The sequence below is a fragment of the Cervus elaphus genome, chromosome 15, assembly GCF_910594005.1.
Source record: "Cervus elaphus chromosome 15, mCerEla1.1, whole genome shotgun sequence".
Taxonomy (NCBI): Eukaryota; Metazoa; Chordata; class Mammalia; order Artiodactyla; family Cervidae; genus Cervus; species Cervus elaphus.
Genome location: NC_057829.1, coordinates 84,148,561 through 84,168,000, shown reverse-complemented (window position 1 = coordinate 84,168,000; position 19,440 = coordinate 84,148,561). Strand labels below are relative to the sequence as shown.

General features: G+C 50.5%; 1 protein-coding gene across 1 annotated transcript in view; it reads right to left on the bottom strand.

The window, feature by feature from the left end:
- The window catches only part of BTBD16 (BTB domain containing 16), a 50,163-nt gene extending 37,815 nt beyond the window's left edge, over positions 1-12,348 (bottom strand). Inside the window, exons 1-4 of the mRNA XM_043926895.1 lie at positions 12,300-12,348; positions 10,252-10,403; positions 3,964-4,037; positions 847-990 (exon numbers count right to left, since the gene is read on the bottom strand). Of these exons, the coding sequence (XP_043782830.1) occupies positions 847-990; positions 3,964-4,037; positions 10,252-10,403; positions 12,300-12,317 (388 nt within the window). The 5' untranslated portion in view covers positions 12,318-12,348. The remainder of the gene's footprint in view (positions 1-846; positions 991-3,963; positions 4,038-10,251; positions 10,404-12,299) is intronic.
- Between the last annotated feature and the right edge of the window lie 7,092 nt (positions 12,349-19,440).

Sequence of the window (19,440 nt, the reverse complement as noted above, 5' to 3'; positions counted from 1 at the left end):
CGTGGCCTGGAAGATTCCGGCAGGCGGCCAGGTTCCTCCCCCTGGCTCAGGGCAGGGCCATGACGGGGTCTCCGGCAGCCTGTCTGGCTCTGGAACATCAGCCCTTTACTGCCACGTCCTGGAAATGCGATTCCATCCCGGCTGGCATGCCGGCTGCCCCGGAGGCCTCGAATTTTCCATGGCACCTGCTTATGAGGTGTCTGGAGGAGACGCCAATCTATTATTACCTGAGAAGAAGCTGGCAAGGCTGCAGGAGAGGAATGTGTGGGGCAGATAAGGGGCGACTGGGGATTACTAGGATCAAAAATCAATAGAAAAAAGAAAGAAAGAAGTGACCTAAATAGCTTTGGGTATGAGGTGGAATTAAGAAAAGAGAAACGAAAGGAAAAGAACCAAGGAAATTGATGGACACTTGTAAACCTCCAACCAGCATGCTGAAGGCCAAACAAGCCACAGATGTGAAAACCATGCCTTCTTTCTAGAAAACCCATCTGCAGACTCAACACCCACCCATATTCTCAAAGAAGTAGGGACAGCCTCCACCGCAGCTGGTGGAAAAGAATGTGTTCTTGTGAAAATATAACTGATGCTTACTGAGTACTCACTCTGTGCCAGGCACTGTTCTAGAACTTTACACCTGTTCCTCCTCCACAGTGAAACACAACAGAACCATTATCCCATTTTACAGCCAAGGAGACTGAGGTTAAGTCCAGTGATGAGGTCAAACCATGAGCTTTGCTCTTAATTGTCAGGGTGATCGTGGTCCCCCAACAGGTATCCACACGCCCAGCTGGGGCCTCTCTAACCAGAGGGTGCTTGGGGGGCCCGCCCTGGGTGAGATCCTACCTTGCAGAATCTTCATTGGCTCCTTCTCAGGGTTTGCATTGCCCCGGGCCAGACCCATCAGGTAGAGCTTGGCCAAGGTCTCAGACTGAAAAAGCTGGGGCTGGTGGAGTTCCCATTTGAAGCCAAGGCATTCGAGAATCACATCTGAGGAGGGGGAAAGAGACTGAGCCAAGGGTGTCACAACGCCCTGACCTGAACACGCGGTCACTCTTTCTCCCGCGTCCTCTCTGCCCGTCCCGTTACTGAGCAGACGAGTGGGCAGGCGGCCTCACTGGCCTTTCAGGAACAAAGCTCCAGCCCCATGGAGCTTCCTGACAGCCAGGCGGATCCGATGAGCAGACTCACAGGGTAACTTAGAAAGCGATAAATGCCCACCAGAGCTGCCAACCAAGAGGGGCACATAGGCTGCCCTCCAACTCGGGGACTGGAAATAAAGCTCCATGGGGCAGGGACGCTGGCTGCCACGCCCTTGGAGGGGGGCTCACATTGTCTCCCCCATTACGGTGTTTCTGAGCCTCAGCGCTGTTTACTTCTTTTTTATTTTAAATATTTATTTATTTGGCTGCTCTGGGTCTTAGTTGCGGCATACGGGATCTTTAGTTGTGGCCTGTTGGGATCTAGGTTCCCGACCAGGGATCAAACCTGGGCCCCCTGCATTGGAAGTGTGGAACCTTAGCCACTGAACCACCAGGAAAGTCCCGCTATTCATATTTAGAGCTAGATGATTCTCTGTGGGGGCTTTCCTGGTGGCTCAGACGGTAAAGCATCCGCCTGCAATGCAGGAGACCTGGGTTCGATCCCTGCGTCGGAAAGATCCCCTGGAGAAGGGAATGGAAATTCACTCCAGTAATCTTGCCTGGAGAATTCCACAGCCAGAGGAGCCTGGTGGACTACAGTCCATGGGGTCGCAGAGTCGGACACGACTGAGCAACTAACACTTTCACTTTCAATTCTGTTTGAAGGGGATGGGCTGGGGCTGTCCCGAGCACGGGGGGATGTTCAGCAGCACCTCTGGCCTCTACCCAATGGATGTCAGTAGCCAGCCCCCCCACTCCAGAGTTGTGACAACCCCAGACATCTCCAGACATTGCCGAGTGTCCTCTGGGGAGCAAAATTGCTACCTGGTCCCCTGTTGAAAAAGTACTGGGCTTTCATTGTTTATTCGCTAAGTCGTGTCTGACTCTTGTGTGAACCCATGGATTGCAGCCCGCCAGGCTCCTCTGTCCATAGAGATTCTCCAGGCAAGAATACTGGGGTGGGTTCCCATCTCCTCCTCCAGGGGATCTTCCCAACCCAAGGATCAGACTCTTGGTTTCTGCAATGACAGGCAGATTCTTTACCTCTGAGCCACCAGGGAAGCTGGGCTGTTAGTGCCTAATTATTACCCACCAGAAAGGCAACAGCATCACAGAGAAAAGCCCACATCCCCAGGGAGCAGAGTTCTCATCAGCACTGCTTTCCTCAAGAGAATGGAGGTCATCAGAAAGCCAAGCTTGTAGGCATGAGCTTACAGTGTGAAGAGGGTTCTCTGCGGTGGCATAAATGATTAAAAAAAAAAAAAAAAGAAAGAAAGAAAGAAAAGAAGAGACTTGGATGGAAGGCAGATGGAGGATCCAGGGATACCCGGCCAGGTGAGACAGGATGGCTATGGGTAAAGGGGGCTTAGAGGCTGCACTCCTGCATTAGCACAGAGCTGAGAGGAAGGGAGCCACGCTTGGGGTGATCCCTCCAAACCCTAAATCCCAGTGCCGGACAGGACCGGGGGTTCACCAGCCCCACCTCCGTATACTTCTTGGCTTTGTTATTATTTTGACTGTGTGACCTTGGGCACCTGTTTCCTCTTCTGTTACTATTATTGTTATTCACCAGCCTTATGATGTTGTTCGTGGCTGGGAGTCGAGGACCTGGCTTTTCATCTCAAATCTTGGGTCACCCTAGGTGACAGTCTGGCTCTGCTGGATTAGAAGGAATGTTCCCCCAGGACAAGATTGCAGAGAAAGGGTAGAAGTGCAGATAAAGCATGTCCCCCACCCCAGCCCCCACCCCACTTCTGCTTTCAGGCTGGCAACGCAGGGCTGACAACACAACCCATCGGAACTCTTTCTCCTGAGTCTGGAGACAGCCTCACAGCACTTCTCACCCACCTCCCACCCCACCATCAACCAGAATTGAAAGGTAAAAAGAAATCGATGAGCCTCCACTGGAGAGGGAGGCTGGCTCTGGCCTCAGACGGCCATGCCGTGGGGTGGGGCTTATCCATAAAAGCTCCACCAAGGAGTTGACCGTCCAGGCCCCTTATGGAGCTCATCGGGACTTTCCCGGCTGGACAGACCCAGTCTGACTTCTCATCCTACTGCAGACAAGTCCTCTTGGATGAATCCTACTGCAGATAAGTCGCTTCTGCAGATAAGCAGATGTGGACATCCAAGTCATGACTGCTTAGAGCCCAGAGGGACCCAGAACAGCTGCCCCAGGCTGGATGTGCCTCTGCTTCATCTTCCAATCCAAAGTCTACTTATTAAACTCGGCAGGTCTATATTCATCATGGCCATTAGCATATGAAAATGTGTTTGCCAAGCTTGATTTCATTCACTGTGCATTTGGGAAATAATTTTTATGGCACCTATTTACATGTTGGGAATTCCCAGGTGAAATAGTGAAGTGAAAGTCGCTGAGTCATGTCCAACTCTTTGCTACCGCATGGACTATACAGTCCATGGGATTCTCCAGGCCAGAATACTGGATTGGGTAGCCTTTCCCTTCTCCAAGGGATGCTAGTGGTAAAGAACCCGCCTGCCAAGCAGGAGTCATAAGAGATGTGGGTTCCGTCCTTGGGTCAGGAAGATCCCCTGGAGCAGGAAATGGCAACCCACTCCAGGATTCTTGCCTGGAACATTCCACGGACAGAGGAGCCTGGCAGGCTGCAGTCCATGGGGTTGGAAAGAGTCGGACACGACTGAAGTGACTTAGCACACGTTACACATGGGACACTGTGCAGTCGGCAAGAACAGAACCTTCCAGACAAGTGACCTGGCCACTGGTTTTCTTTCACAGAGACCACAAGATGCCCCTGAGGTTAGCAACATTCTGGGGCATCCACTGGTGACAGGAACTCACCTGCCTCTCCGCTTTGGATGGTCTTCTTCTTCAAATTCTCGGGGAATATTTTCTGAATTTGTGAAATGCATAACCTCAAGAGAAAAAATACAAACAAACAAACAAAAAAACCCAGGAGTTAACACTGACATTTTTCTTGATCTGCAACAAGTTATCATTCCAGTGAAAGCATCCTTAAAGCATTCCTGAACCAAACTTATCACATCTCTCCCATTGGGACAGTTTCCTCGGGTCCCCAGGGGTCTGCCCGTCTGACAAACTATAAGCTCTGTCTGATGACCAGCTCAAATCACTCATTCCTGTTATCAGCTTGTGAGCAGCTCTTACCACGGAGGTATGTGAGGTTGCATCTGGCTGCTGAATGACACCTCTTTGGGTGAGTGTCTAAAACAAAGCCTAGCATATAGTAGGTGCTCAATAAATAGCTGCTGGAGAAAGGAAGAAAGGGTTCTGGGAACCCTTACATGTCTGGGAAATTAACTCAGCAATACTTCTGGTTAGGGTCATGCATGCCCCAAAGTGTCCACCATCAAACTCAAAATCTACCCAAGGGAGTTCCCTGGGAGCCTAGCGGCTAAGATTCTGGGCTTTTGTCATGGAACAGATCCTGTAAGCTAAGCAGCATGGCCAAAAAGTAAAGAAGGATCCACTCTGAGCCAAACCCCGATCCTCTGCCAGGACATGGCACCACCAGCCTCCAGTTGCCCAAGTCAGTATCCTGAATGTTGTCTCACCTGATCATCTGCCCAGATCTAATGGGATGTCTTTTGAATTCATCCATCTCTCCTTAGATGAATCCTTGCCCTTGTTGCTATGACCTTCATCCAAGCCACCAGTATCTCCCCCTAGTCGCTGCCAGGTGCCAGGCATCCATGTGGTCCCCTCTGATGCACACCCCACACTGCAGCCTGAGAAACCATCTGAAACACCAATCTGATCTTGCCTCTCTCCTGCTGAGAATCCTTTGCTTTCTCTCCCATTGCTCCCAGGGGCAAGCCAGCCTCCTTAGTGTGGCTAACCAGCTTCTGCCTGTCTCTGCAGCCTCATTTCCCTGCACTGCCTGCTCCAGCCCTTCTCAAGAGCCAGAACCCACCACCTCTTGCTTCCCATCTTGTGGATGCATAGCCCCCTCACCTTTTCAGTGGATGAACGCCCACTCATCCTCCAGATAAGCTTAGTGGTTGTTTCCTCTGGGGAGGCTGGGTGGGAAGCCCTCCCCACCGCCCGTCCCGGGATTTCCCCCTGTTAAAACTCCTTCTGCAGGGTCTTCTAGTCACCTATTTCCCCATGCGCCCTCTGGGTTAGGCTCTACAGCCTTTAGAGACAAAGTTGGCATTTATTTCCTGCTGCAGCCCAGGCACAGCCATCATGGATGTGCTTGATAATGTCAAGGACTGGGTGATGACAAAGATAAGATGCTTTCCCCTCAACACTATATTCATCCCACTGAGCAAGGAAAGACAACAAAGCTGGAGTCACACATTCACAGCTTGAAGACAGTCATTCCAAGAAATCCAACCAGCCAAGGGACACTTGACCACAGTCCAGCCAGGGTCACCTTTGCCATGCTGTTTTCCAGTGATGCCAAAAATCTTTGTGGACCAGGGTGTTTGCAGGAGGGCTTGGGTGGGGAAGCCTGTGTCCAGAATAATATTGACCACATGCTGCCATTTCCAAGCAGAAATGATGATTACAAGTGACTCAGTTTCAGGAAGGCAGTGGGAGATGGAGTTGTTTATCCCACAGGAGCAGGGGGACTGACCCAAGCCAGACTCCAAGCCCCTAGTGGCTAGGGTCACACATCTGGCAATAGCTGGCTAAGGTCAGGAGTTCAGGCTGTGATCTCAAAATGGAGCAACAGATTTTGGAAATGATGGGGCAATGGCCATGAACTCAACTATCCTCAACAAACATCCGAGTCATTGGTTGAGCCAGGAGATGCCAGGTAACAGAAATAATCCCACTGCCTTTTCCTGGTGTCTTGGCTGCTTGCCAAAATAGATCGTTTATCCCACAGGCTCTGCAGCTCCCAAAGTTGAGGCTCATTTCAGGGTCATTGGAAAAGTTGATGGAACAGATGGCATCTGTGAGTTGTCCTCTTTGCTCTGTGGGACTAAGTGGTCTGGGATGAAGCAGGATGTTGGGAACATGCTGTAAGTCTGGAGCTCACTCCCAAGATGGAGAAACAAGAAAAGAACAGCAGGGGACACATTTGCAGTCCAGTGGTTAAGACTGTGATTTCCAGTACTGGGGGTGTGGGTTCGATCCCTGGTCGGGGAGCTGAGATCCTAGATGCCTTGGGGCCAAAAAGCCAAAACATAAAACAGAAGCAATATTGTAACATTCAATGAAGTGAAGTGAAAATCACTAAGTTGTGTCCAATTCCTTTGCTACCCCATGGACTGTAGCCTGCCAGGCTCCTCTGTCCACGGGGATTCTCCAGGCAAGGATATTGGAGTGGGTTGCCATGCCCTCTTCCAGGGGATCTTCCCAATCCAGGGATCAAACCCAGGTCTCCTGCATTGCAGGCAGATTCTTTACCAACTGAGCTACCAGAGAAGCTCTAACAAATTCAATAAAAGACTAAGAAGAGAGAAGAAAAGAGGAAAGTCTGTTAAGTTTCTCAAGGACAAAAAGACTTCCTGCAGCAGACCACCCAAAGAGCTTTTGACCTGATACCTTCGAAATGCAAAAATGAAAGGGAGTGAATGTTAGCCGCCCAGTCATGTTCGACTCTCTGCAACCCCATGGACTGTAGCCTGCCAGGCTCCTCTGTCCTTGGAATTCTCCAGGCACGAATATTGGAGTGGGTTGCCATTTCCTTCTCCAGGGGATCATCAACATGCGAAACTCCAACTTAATTTACTGGGAAGAGTCATGCAGACCTTGGGCCCGCCTCCGGGTCTCAGTGCTTTCCTTCCTGAGAGGGAAATGAGGACCACGCGGTGGTCGCTAGGGGCATAAAAGGCTGATTCTTGGTACATCTGGTGCTGAGCAGACACTCAGCTCTCCGATCAGCGTTACCCCGTGGATCATGGTCTCTGGTCCACCTCTCCCAGAACTGCTCTCTGATAAAAACCAACGGGTCCCTTTATATCCTTGGCTCTTAGAGTGACCTCTTCCCACTCTCAGAGTGGGCTTGGCACTGAGATCAGAACGGGAGGAAACATGAGGCAGGATCACCTTTTCCTAGTGTCCAAGCCCTCAGCCTCCGAGGAGAGGTCCTTCCCCAGCCGTACTCCTTCATCCGGGCCCTCTGGGTTCAGATGTTAGTTGTGCCCATACATACCAAAGAACCCCAGGGACACCGAATGACACGTGTTAATTGGGTGTTTATCCCCTAGACTCCATTCTAAGCTCTCAGTGAATTATGTCGCATAAATTCCCATGGCAACTCCGTAAGAGAACACCCCCAACTTGCAGATAAAGAAACAAAGGCACAAAAAGGTTAGGTTGTTGGCAAGGAGGCGAGCATTTCCTCATCTCTCAGGCTCCTTCTCCCCACAGTCCACACCCTAGTCCCAGTGGAAGGAAGCATGACGAAGACCCGGAAGAGACAGAGAGACGGAGTCGTTGGCATCTCTGAGTGATGGAGCCAAAGGCTCACTGCGTCACAGAAACCCACAGACACAACCACAAGTACTGGCCAGCTGGGCAGAACCCAGGACACTGACCTACGGGAGGCACAATTACATATCCGAAATAAACGCGAAGCTGGCAGCTAGTTAACTCAGCTTTCCACGGCCAGTGACCCGCTTTACAGAACTAGTGAAATACGGATTGGTCCAGCGCCTGTCAAAGTCAACAGCGCCCCCAAGTGGGAGAAGCAACAATAACAGCATCAAGAACCGGCTTGCTGGTGGGGGCGGCCCGAGGGCTTGGGGCAAGCGCCCAAGTATGTGTTTGCCCTGAGTACAGTTCAGGACTCCACCCTCCCCGTATCGATCTTGTTAGCTGACAAGTCTGAACATGCAGAAGGGTTACCAGAATGAGTCCTTTATTTTATTACCGAAATTAAACAAAACCTTTGTTAGGCTCTCCAAGTTTATGTTTCCCATGACCACATGGAATAAATCCCCACTGCGAAAATAAAGAAGATGAAATTTTGTGTTTGTTAAAGAAAAGCAGTTCCTCCCACACTGTAGTGGACTGCATCCATGGCCCCAATTACACAGCCTTTTCCTGCAGGACTCCAAAGTGTCTTTCCTGCCCCTTGACTTTGATTTTGATCGTGTGACTTGCTTTGGCTGGTGGGATGTTAGCGGACATGAGGTGGCTGAAGGTTTGAACAGCACAGGTGCCACTGGACTTGCCCTCTTACCCTCTGCTGTCACCACGACAAGGACATTTCCAGGCTAGCCCACTGTCTCGGGAGGACGACAAGGGGATAAAGGAGCAGATGAGCTGAGCAGTTGAGCTGAGCCTATGTGGACTGACCGCCTAGGTGGGACGCCAGTCATTGGCTAGGGCTGACATTCCCCCAAACGGAACGGCCAGGATTAGTACCTAAAACTGCTGCTCAGGCTATAAAGATACATCTCTGTTCATTTGCCAGGAACAACACTGATCCCTGATTTAATCCTCCAGGTTGCTCTTCAAGTGTGTCTGTGTGCTGGTCATTCAGTTGTGTCTGACTCTTTGCAAACCCATGGACTGTAGCCCTCCAGGCTCCTCTGTCCATGGAACTCTCCAGGCAAGAATACTGGAGTGGGTTGCCATTCCCTTCTCCAGGGGATCTTCCCGACCCAGGGATCGAATTCACATCTCCTGCATTGGCAGGGGGATTCTTTACCATCTGAGCCACCAGGGAAGCCTTAATCTACAGCTCTTCAAGGGAGATGAAATTATCACCATTTCACAGATGAGGAAACTGAAGCTCAGGGAGGATAAGCCACTGGCTGAAGGTCACAGAAACAGTGAATGGAGGAGAAGTAATTTCAACCCTGTTAAATAAGACTACTCTGGTGATGCTAGTGATAAAGAACCTGCCTGCCAATTCAGGAGACATAAGAGATGTGGGTTCTATCCCTGGGTTGGGAACATCCCCTGGAGGAGAGCATGGCAATCCACTCCAGTATTCTTGTCCTGGAGAATCCTATAGACAGGGGAGCGTGGTGGGCTGCAGTCCATAGGGTTGCAGAGTTGGACACAACTGAACCAACTTAGCCTAGCACAACAGTCCTAAATCCCAGCACCAACGGCCATCACCCCCCAGGCCACCACCCCCAGCTTACCTTAGCGATTTCACAAACCGAGCCCTAAGGACCTCTGCCGCTTCGGCCCAGTCACCCTCCTCGGGTTTCTGGATCCATTTGCCTATATTTCCAGGCCCAGCTCCAGCTCCTGGCCCTGGCGCTAAGGAACACAACGGACTTTGGCAAAAAAACCCTAAGATTTCTTCAGGGCTCTAACCAAACAAAATATAAAATAAATTCAAAATTGTTTAAGGCCATGAGTAGCCAGTGCCAAAAATAGCAACTCATAGCACTCAACTTTTTTTTTTTTTTTTTAAGCTGGGATTATCCGAGAATTTGGAGACCAAATCCAGATGGGTTTCGGTTTATTCACGTGTGCAGCACCATCATCTATGGGGTGGGGGGCAACAGAGACAGGCTGGCTGGCGGGTCTAGAAAGGGAAGACGTGGCTACTCGCTCAGTAAATGTGGAACCAGGAGCTCTTCTGGGCCAGACACAGCCCACGCTCAGGTAGATCAGACAGCGCTCACAAGGCAGATGCCGCCGGTCCAAGGAGGCAGAGGCAGCCAGGCAGGTCCAAAGGGCCAAGGAAATGAAGTGTTCCTTCGGCAAACGGGTCCAGCTCTGCTTCCCCAGGAGAAGCAGCAAAGAACTTGTAACCTGGAGAAGTGATGCTCCAAGCCATCTGCTTAGAACACTCTGGGAGGGACCAGGGAGCCTGCTTCTCCCCCTGCTGGACATGCATGTTCCTGGGGGTGGGGGCGGGGGGTTCAAACTCTGAGCTGGGCCATCTTACTGTGTTTGTCAACAAACCAATTGATAAACCGAGAATCCTCTTAGGGTCCCAAGTTCCCAGTACAAAGGAAAATCCTGGGAAAAAAAATTCTCCGTTTCTCTGGACTTGTTATCACCACCCACAGACATTGTCAGAGGAAGTTGTCACCCTGACCCTGTCCATCCTTAAGGGATGCTCCCAAAGGCAGCCTTTTTGCAAATACCCAGGACAGCCTACCTGCCCAACCAGTGGGACCCAAGTGCTGGGCCCTTCCCAGAAGGGCAGTTCACCCTGCCGTGGGCCTTTGAGCTCCCTACCTGTCTGGGTTCTTCAGAACTTCATCAAAGTCGATGTTGGCAGCCTTGCACATTTGGGAGAGCCCCAGCAAGTCCCCCGAGAAAGGCTGTCTGGGGTAACGCCACCGGTTGGTTGAGCCAACGATTCGGCGTTCCAGCCGGGGTTTCTGCTGCTGGGAAAGCAAAGAAAGAGAGAACGTCTTTTTTTTTTTTAAACCTCTCATAAATACCAGATTTTCAAACTGCACAGCAGAAAGGAAATTTAAGACAAATTTTAAAGAGCTGGTTAATTTTCAAAGCTGGCCAATATTTCTCCAGAGTCACTTTCTCAAGGCAAATCTATTGCGTTTAGGAAACAGAAGACTTTAAGTCACAAAGTTATCTGGAATTTAGCATCTGGAAAGGAGGTGCCAGGGAGAAAGATACCAAATTTAGGAGACCTGGGGCAGGGATTATTATTATTTTTTTAATCGCACTAAAATACACAAAATGTGCACTTCTTTTTTTTTAATGCTGAAGCTGAAGCTCCAATACTTTGGCCACCTGATACAAAGAACTGACTCATTGGAAAAGACCCTCATGTTGGGAAAGATTGAAGGCAGAAGGAGAAGGGAACGACAGAAGATGAGATGCTTGGATGGGATCACTGACTCAATGGTTATGAGTTTGAGCTAACTCCAGGAGTTGGTGGTGGACAGGGAAGCCTGGCGTGCGGCAGCCCATAGCGTCGCAGAGAGTTAGACACAACTGAGCGACTGAACTGAACTGAATGAACTGTGGCTCACCTGGTAAACAATCTGCCTGCAATGCCGGAGACCTGGGTTCAATCCCTGGGTTGGGAAGATCACCTGGAGGAGGGAAAGGCTACCCACTCCTGTATTCTGGCCTGGAGGATTCTATGAATGTCCATGGGTTCGCAAAGAGTCGGACACGACTGAGCGACTTTCACTCACCACTATGACAACTATCTAGTTCAGAACATTGTCATTACTCCAAAAGGAGGCTTTCTACTTATCAAGCCATCACTCCTACTCCCCTCCCCGCCCCCCACACTCCCTGGAAACCACTCATCCGCGTTCTGTCTCTATGGATTTCTCGACATTTTATATAAATGGAATCCTATAATAGTGGCCTTTTATGTCTTATTTCTTTCCCTCTGCATGTTTCAAGGTTCATCCATGTGCCAGAATTTCACTCCTTTTGATGGCTGAATGACATTCCATTGTGTGGACAGACCACAGTTGGTTTATCCGTTCATCAGCTGATAGAATGATACTTGGGCTGTTACAACCTTCTGGCTACTGGCAATAGTGCTGTGAACATTCATGTATGCATTTCTGTTTGAACACCTGTTTTCAGTTCTTTGGGTATCAACCCGGGATTGGAACAGCTATGTCACTGGGCAGGGACTTTTCCTTAGACATCTTCTTGAGGTCCTAGGATTCAGCAGTTTCCTTAAGGAAGCAGTCCAATACCGCATGGATGTGAAACCTCAGATGTGCTGGCTCAAGGAAACTTACCCAGGACAAGTGCATCACAAGAGACCCATAGGAATGGGTGAAACTGATTCTAAGCCACCCCAGGGACCAGCAAGTTGGTGGGGAGGCAATGGACCACGGAATGGAGGATCTGAGCTCAAGTCTTGTTTTTGCCATGGACTAGTTGTGTGACCTTGGGCAAAGTATTTACTCTTTTCAGCCTCTTGGGCCTCATAGGTTAAATGGGAATAAAGCCAATGATAATGAGGCTGAAGGTGAGGATGGACCATGAGGATGAAGACGCTGTTGAAATGATAAAAGTTTGGGAACTCTGCTTTAGTATAGTGCTGGAAATATGGTGGGTGATTGTGGACTCTGAACCTAGATACAGCCCTGCTGAAGTGTGAACAGTGGTCTCTGACAGTGGGGCTCCAAACACACGCCCCCACCCCCCGCCACCAGCAGTCAGCCAATAAAGCCTGAGGTCCCTGGGGGCGTGGGACCCCCCTGGGGGAACCCGGCGGTACGCCTGTCACCAGGTGCTTCTGTTCCTCACCGTTGCCTGCCCTCCCGTGAAACTGAGCTGCTTACCGGATTCAGCATCTTCATGAAGGATCCTGGAGACTGCACAAAAGAGAAGCACCTGGGAAGTGAAAGAGGTGAATTTTAAATTTTCCAAAAACTTCCAAAGGGTCTCTTCAAAACATTATGGAGGAGATTGGCCCAAAGAATCTTTATTTTGACACAAAAGGAATGAGCAAGCCTCAAATGTGGGTGAGTGATCAAATCAAGTGAAAATCTGATTTTTGAAGGCACATTAGTAGAAAGATGAATCTCTGCTATTATGCTGGGAAAGTGGCTCAGATAAAGCAAAACAGGAGCTAATCCATGGTTTTCCACTCTTTACCCAGGTGATGGGAACCAGTGGAGGCCTATATGTGGACTGATCATGTAATTTGTCATTCAGATCAGGGCACTAAAAGGGGTGATATTAACAGTTACATCTGGACAGTGTATGTTGACCAGCACTGTCCTGGAGCATTAGATTGGAAATAAAGTGCAGATCGGGGGGAAGGATAGCAGGGAAGAGATGGGGAGCTTGGGAAGGTCACATACACACTGCTGTATTTAAAATGGATAACCAACAAGGCCCTACTGTCTAACCCAGGGAACTCTATTCAATATTATTTGGCAGCCTAGATGGGAAGTAGAGTTGGGAAAGAATGGATACAGGTATCTGTATGGCTGAGTGCCTTTGCTGTTTACCTGAAACTATCACAACACTGTCTGTTAATCAGCAATACAAAATTAAACATCTTTTTAAAAAAGAAATTAAGTGCACAGTGAGTGTAATGTGCGTGAATCATCCTCAAACCACCGCCCCCTCCACCCCAGTCCATGGAAAAACTATCTTCCACGAAACTGGTCCTTAATGCCCAAAATGCTGGGGACCACCGCCTTAAAGGGTTTTGAGGGTCAGTTCCTGGGTCACTCTAATCAGCAGGAGCTATCTGCAAGGGTGCCTCAGCTCTCAGAACCCTCCTGCCTCCCAGCCCAGACCCCCCGAAGCCCTCCTCTGCCAGCTGACCACATGGAACCGTGTCCAAGTAGTGCCCGCCACTCGGGACGTCCTGTGTCTCCAACACGGATGGAAGTGCCAGCGATACCTGCTGTCCTGAGGCTCCTTGTCCGCCGCGGGTGTGCTGACGGGGGAGCTAGCGGAGCGGAGGCACTCTTGTTACGTCGGGCTCTGAGCGACAGGACAGCTGATGGCCCTTCACCTTCTGGGGCTGAATGCTCGCAGTGCTCATGACACTCGGGGCTCACTGTTTTCTTCCTGAGGGCAAGGAGCTTTGGCAGGGGAGCCGGCCTTTGGTTTCCTCGGGTCTTTGTGGGCACCATGGCAACCTCAAGGAAGGTTCTGAGCACTTCCTGTTCTAGGCTCAGTCCCCTTGCAGGCTGGGGGCTGTGGGAGGGATGGAGTCTTACAGACACCAACTGGGGTGCCACCGACCTCCACCTCAATCACCCTCCTTAGGCATGCAATGTCATTACTGTTTCTATGTGGTGCCAGGCTTCTTACAGCGCCTGGGGGAACGCAATAATACTTTCAAAGGGGCCACAGTGAGAACCAACCCTGACATCCTCAGGCCTCATCGGTAACATAAGATTAGACTAGATGGTAACAATGACCCTGTAAGCGAGACAGCAAAAGAGACACAGATGTAAAGAACAGACTTTTGGACTCTGTGGGAGAAGGCAAGGGTAGGATGATTTGAGAGAATAGCATTGAAACATGTATATTGCTATATGTGAAACAGATCGCCAATCCACATTCGATGCATGAGACAGGGTGCTCGGGGCTGGTGCACTGGGATGACCCTGAGGGATGGGATGGGGAGGGAGGTGGGAGGGGGGTTCAATATGGGGACACATGTACACCCATGGCTGATTCATGTCAATGTTTGGCAAAACCACTACGATATTGTAAAGTAATTAGCCTCCAATTAAAATAAATTAATACAAAAAAAAAAAAAGATTAGACTAGAAGGTTCTCATATTGCTCCCAGCCTTGACACTCTGGGGAGCTCCTTTCCTAGCTCTAGTATCTAGAAATCCTTAGACAGAAATATTTAAATAAAAATATTTAAACAAAATTTGGAGCTTTTTATATTATTCAAAGCTATGCCTATGACTTACTTTGTTGGTAGATGATGTTTAACCTGCTCTCTCTGAGAACTGTCTAAAAGTTGGGGACAAGGCTGAGACCCTTCATCCCGGGGGTCAAGGTGGAATCTCACAGTGTTCTCAGTACCTTGGTCTGTGAAGCCTGTGAGGCGGGGAGGTGGGACCCTGCCCTATCACACCCATTGAAGTCCTGGACCTTCACCCCAGGGCTCATGGAAACACCAACAGTAAAAGGGACCTGGAGTCAGGGCAGCTCGTTAAGGCCTGAGGGTCTTCAAGTACAGCCTCTTCTAAGTCACATAAATTACAAAGCAGGACAGCAGAGTAGCTACTCTATCTACTGCTAACTGTCCTAGAAACTATAACACACTCGATAAAGGAGAGGCATCTCGAACGTACCTCCCTCCTCGCCTGCAGATCTATGGTTCTACCCCCCTGACACCCACTTCCTGTTGTGCAGTCGGTGACAGAGGAGTGTCCGCTGGGGGCGTACCCACCCCTATGTCCCCCCAGAGCCCAGCACCAAACTCGGCCACTGGGACCTGCTCAACAAACATCTTAGCTTGAATAACTGGAGGTGTGCATTTCTTTGTGGGTCAAGGTTCCATCTCGGCAGAAGTTTGTGCGCAAATAAGCAGATTCGCTCCTTCATTGTGGCTCCCTTTTGTCCACCCCAAATTTCCCCAGTCACCTGTCCCTGGAGTGCAGGGCCCCATGTAAGATTTCAGTTTAAGTCTGAAAGATCTAGCAATCACACCAGCTCCACTATGGGCCACACCCCCCCATGCTCTCAGGTACCACTTCTTAGGGCACAGCAAACAGGCCCTTGGGCGCCCTCTGGTGTCCACTCTAAGAAAGCATCCCAGGGTGGCACACTCTTCTCTGTCCATTAACAGGACCCTTGGCCTTGGCTGTGTACATCATTTCCTCCAGTTCTAAGCTCGAGCACCCAGGGCCTTCAGCCTACCTGAAAGTCTTCCTCTTTACACTCATCTCTCCACAAATCTTGGGAGCTGAGTTACTAGCCAAAGTTAACAACAAATACAAATAAATGGAAATTGCCCCCAGCATGTTTCCCTAAGGGCTTCCCTGCTTGCTCAGCGGGTGACTGAACAACAAACGCGTCCCTAAAGCTCTTTTCTGGTGGTGTCCAGTTGCTGGGATGTGGAGTGACCCAGCCCCATGGGCTCAGACAAGTCAGAAATCTCAAGACTTCAGTGGTCCCAAGACTTCACTTCAGGGGCTCAGACACCAAACCTCACTGAGCACAGCTCTCAGCTGCAACCACATTGTACCAAAATCTCCCATGCCACAGTCACAGGATTCCAGTGTGATGTCCATTTTATTCTAGAACACTCCAGGGATGAGGAGCTCACTACCTTCCCAGAGGGTCCCAGATGGTCCATTTCAGCCACTCCATCTGGTGACCCATGTGGACAGGCGGTGGAACACATGGGAAGGAACACCTGATTTGGCTCTGGTTCTAGCACTGTCTTCCCTGATGGCTCAGATGATAAACAAACTGCCTGCTATGTGGGAGACCTGGGTTTGATCGCTGGGTCAGGAAGATACCCTGAAGAAGGGAATGGCAATCCACTCCAGTATTCTTGCCTAGAGAATTCCATGGACAGAGGAGCCTGGCGGGCTACAGTCTGTGGGATCACAAAGAGTCAGACACGACTGCGCGACTAACACACAGGCTAGCACTGACTAGTCGTGTGACCCTGGCCATGACTTTATCCTCCCTCGGTGGAAAGCATTGATGCAGAGCCTCTGGGGCCAGGCAGTTTGGAGCATCTAGGTCTCAGAGCCTGAGCGCTGGCTCTAAAGTCTCTGGTTCTAAAAGAATCAGGGCCCTGACACTGTGTGTGTGCAGTAGAAGGCCCCAAGGGTATCGGGATCAGCTGGCTCCCAAGGTATGGGGAGCTGTCTGTGCTCCCGGGTCCAGGCCACTGCTGGAGTCCTAAGCTAGCCAGCCCTAAGCCTGCTTACCCTGCTCACTTAGTCCTTCCCTCGGGAACCACAAAGAAGTCTCTTGTTCACGTTTCCCCCTTTCTCCCTCTGCCTCCTGATTGACCGGAGTGCTTCTCCACCTGGTCCTGCTCCCCTCCTCCTGGGAGCTGTAACAAACTATGTTTTCGGCGGCAACTGTCTCCTGATCTGTTGGCCTCATCATCCCTGATTAATAATAAAAGCGACATTTTAAAACATCGACCCAGTCCTGGGGCTTCAGGGAGGGCTCCTTGGAGGAAGTGACATTAAGGATGAGCCTGAAGGGGGTAGGAATTAGCTGAGAGATACAATGACGAGGCAGGGGTGTCGCAGGTGGAGGGAACAGCACCTGCTGGGCTGGAGTGAAGGAGAATGTCCATGTAGTCTGACTGCAGGAAAGGGTGGGAACAAGGACTGGGACGTCAGAAAGGGAGCAGGGTCCAGGTCTCCCACGGCTTGGAGGGGCCGAAGAATCTGGGTTTTGTCTAGTCCTATCACTTTTGATCTCCAGGTTGTTTTTTCCAGCTCCTAATAAACCCAAGGGCTTCCCAGTGGCTCAGCCATAAAGAATTCACCTGCAATGCAGGAGACACGAGTTCAAACCCTGGGTGGGGAAGATCCCCTGGAGAAGGGGATGGATGGCTACTCACTCCAGTATTCTTGCCTGGGAGATCCCATGGACAGAGAAGCCTGGTGAGCTACAGTCTATGGGGTCACTAAAGATCGGATACGACTTAAGGACTAAACAACAAACTGCCCAAAAGACTGACTTGTGAACTCTCCAGATTCTGCCGTTGCTGTTCCAGGGAACCCAGAAGCCTGGCTGGGGGCCACCAGCCTGGGGAGGCGCCACGGGTCCACCGACTGCAGAGGGAAACACACAAGAGGCCAGAAGAGCAAGGCCACTCAGGTCAGCCCAACAGCGCGCACGGGGGCAGCCCCACTGCCTTCCCACCCGTTGAAATAAACGAGCAGGCTTTTCATCGTCTGTAAAAAACAATAGTGGAGCCAGCCCAGCCTCAAGGCAGAGACACCAATCAGACGAATTAAAGAATGGACGGAGGACCACGGTAAGCGTCAGAGAGCATCCCCTATCCCCACTTCTCTTCCCGCCACTTCCTGCCCTACCTCCCGGGGAAGGACTCTGTTACCCTGGGAAAAAGCAAAGGACTTTGCAGTCACCGAGGATCCGGAATTCAGTCTCCTGGCTGAGTGATTCAGTCAAGTCCCTGGGGTTTTTAACCTCTCTGAGCCTCTGTTTCCTTCTTGTAAAATGGAAATAAAAATAGTTCTCACACACCAGAATATTTCGAGGGTGAAATGAGCTAGCGAATGCTTATTTCAAGGGTGCCCCCGTGAGTGCGTACGCGTCAACATCCTTCCGCCTGCCAGGAGCCCTGCACATGCGCACACCTCCACCCCGGCCGCGCCGGGACACCGGCCTTGTCCTGCTCAATCTTTCGAATGCAACGTCCTGGAAAGCAGAGGCTTTGCTGAGAAACCTCGGCTTCCCACAAGGGCCAAGGAGTTCGTTAAAGGAGCTGGTCGGGCAGTCGGGCCGCCCTGTCTGGGTCAGTCACCTCCAATGCGGAGCAAAGTCCTGCTTCCCCAAGCCTTCCCCCAGATTCACCCGTTCCTACCTGCCGCTTCTTTCTTCCCGACTCAGAAGCCTGGAGTGGGAGGGGTGTTGGCAGGGGGTGCTCCCTGGCATGGCCTCGGGCCCCTCAGATCTCACATCTAAGAGGCCAAGTCCCCAGAAACATGCCCCCTCCATTGCCAGTGACCCCTCCCTCTTTTCTCTACACCCCCCCCCCATGCCCCATCCTCAGAAGGTAATTTTAGTATCGCCCTAAAGTCACCCATGAGAGCCCCAAAATGAGTTCTCAGAAAAGAAAAATGATGCGAGCTCAAGCCGTTAACTGACTTGGCAAATTAAAGTTATAAAAGATGCTGAGATCTCAAACGTTGCGAAGCCAGGAGGTCAGGTGCCGGCTTCTCCTGTTCCTCCAGCAAAGCCAAGTAACTTAAATGGTCCTCAGTGGCCAGCACCTGGGTGAACATTTGCAAGCATAGGTGGCATTATATGAGGCTTCCCAGGTGGTGCTAATGGCAAAGAACCCGCCAGCCAATGCAAGAAATGCAGGTTCAATCCCTGGGTCGGGAAGATCCCCTGGAGGAGGGCACGGCAGCCCACTCCAGTATTCTTGCCTGAAGAATCCCATGGACAGAGGAGCCTGGCAGGCCACAGTCCATAGGTTGCAAAGAGCTGGACACGACTAAAGCAACTTGGCACATGTATGTGCCATTATATACACTGAGTGTAGGAAAAAAGTGGCTGATCCCAACCCACAGGGGTCCCTGAGGCCAGGCACTGCCCACGGTGGCCCTGTGGGCAGGTATAGTGAGGTGGCTGAGCTGGAGGGTAGCCTTGGACTTCTGGCCTCCAGAACTGTGAGAGGATAAACTTCTGTTATTTAAGCTGTGAAGTGATTTGTGTTGGCCATCCTGGGAAACTGGGCACCTCCCCCACCACTCTACTCCCCGTACCAACCCTCCAACGTGGGGTCCCTGGGAAGGTCAGGAGAAATTAGAGAATCTAACTGCCAATATCCCTCGTTTAATCTCCAAAGTGGCCTAATTATCTATCACCCATGGTGAATTGCCCACCTTTTCCTATCCCCTTGGACAGGAATGGACATTTCAGGGTTGATCTGCAGAGACTAAGGGAATGAGCAGGAAGAGTGACAGCCTGCTGCTTCTTTGAGCCAATAAAGGGAAATAGATTTTTGCCCCCTAAAGTCAAAGAGAATTTGTAAAAACAGAGTCCAAGCTAATTTAATACACTCACTTAATTATTTAAGTAGCAAGTCAATATTTCTCAATTGCTCCATCTTACAAACACAGCCATGATAACAAAGGAAACGTTATTTAAATCTGTGGCCAAAAAAGTGAGCCCAGATAGAGAAGAGAGTGAAAGGCTACATTTGATACGACTTAACAAAGGCGAGGAAAGATCCAACCTTTTCCAGAAAATAAATCATAGCCACACTTA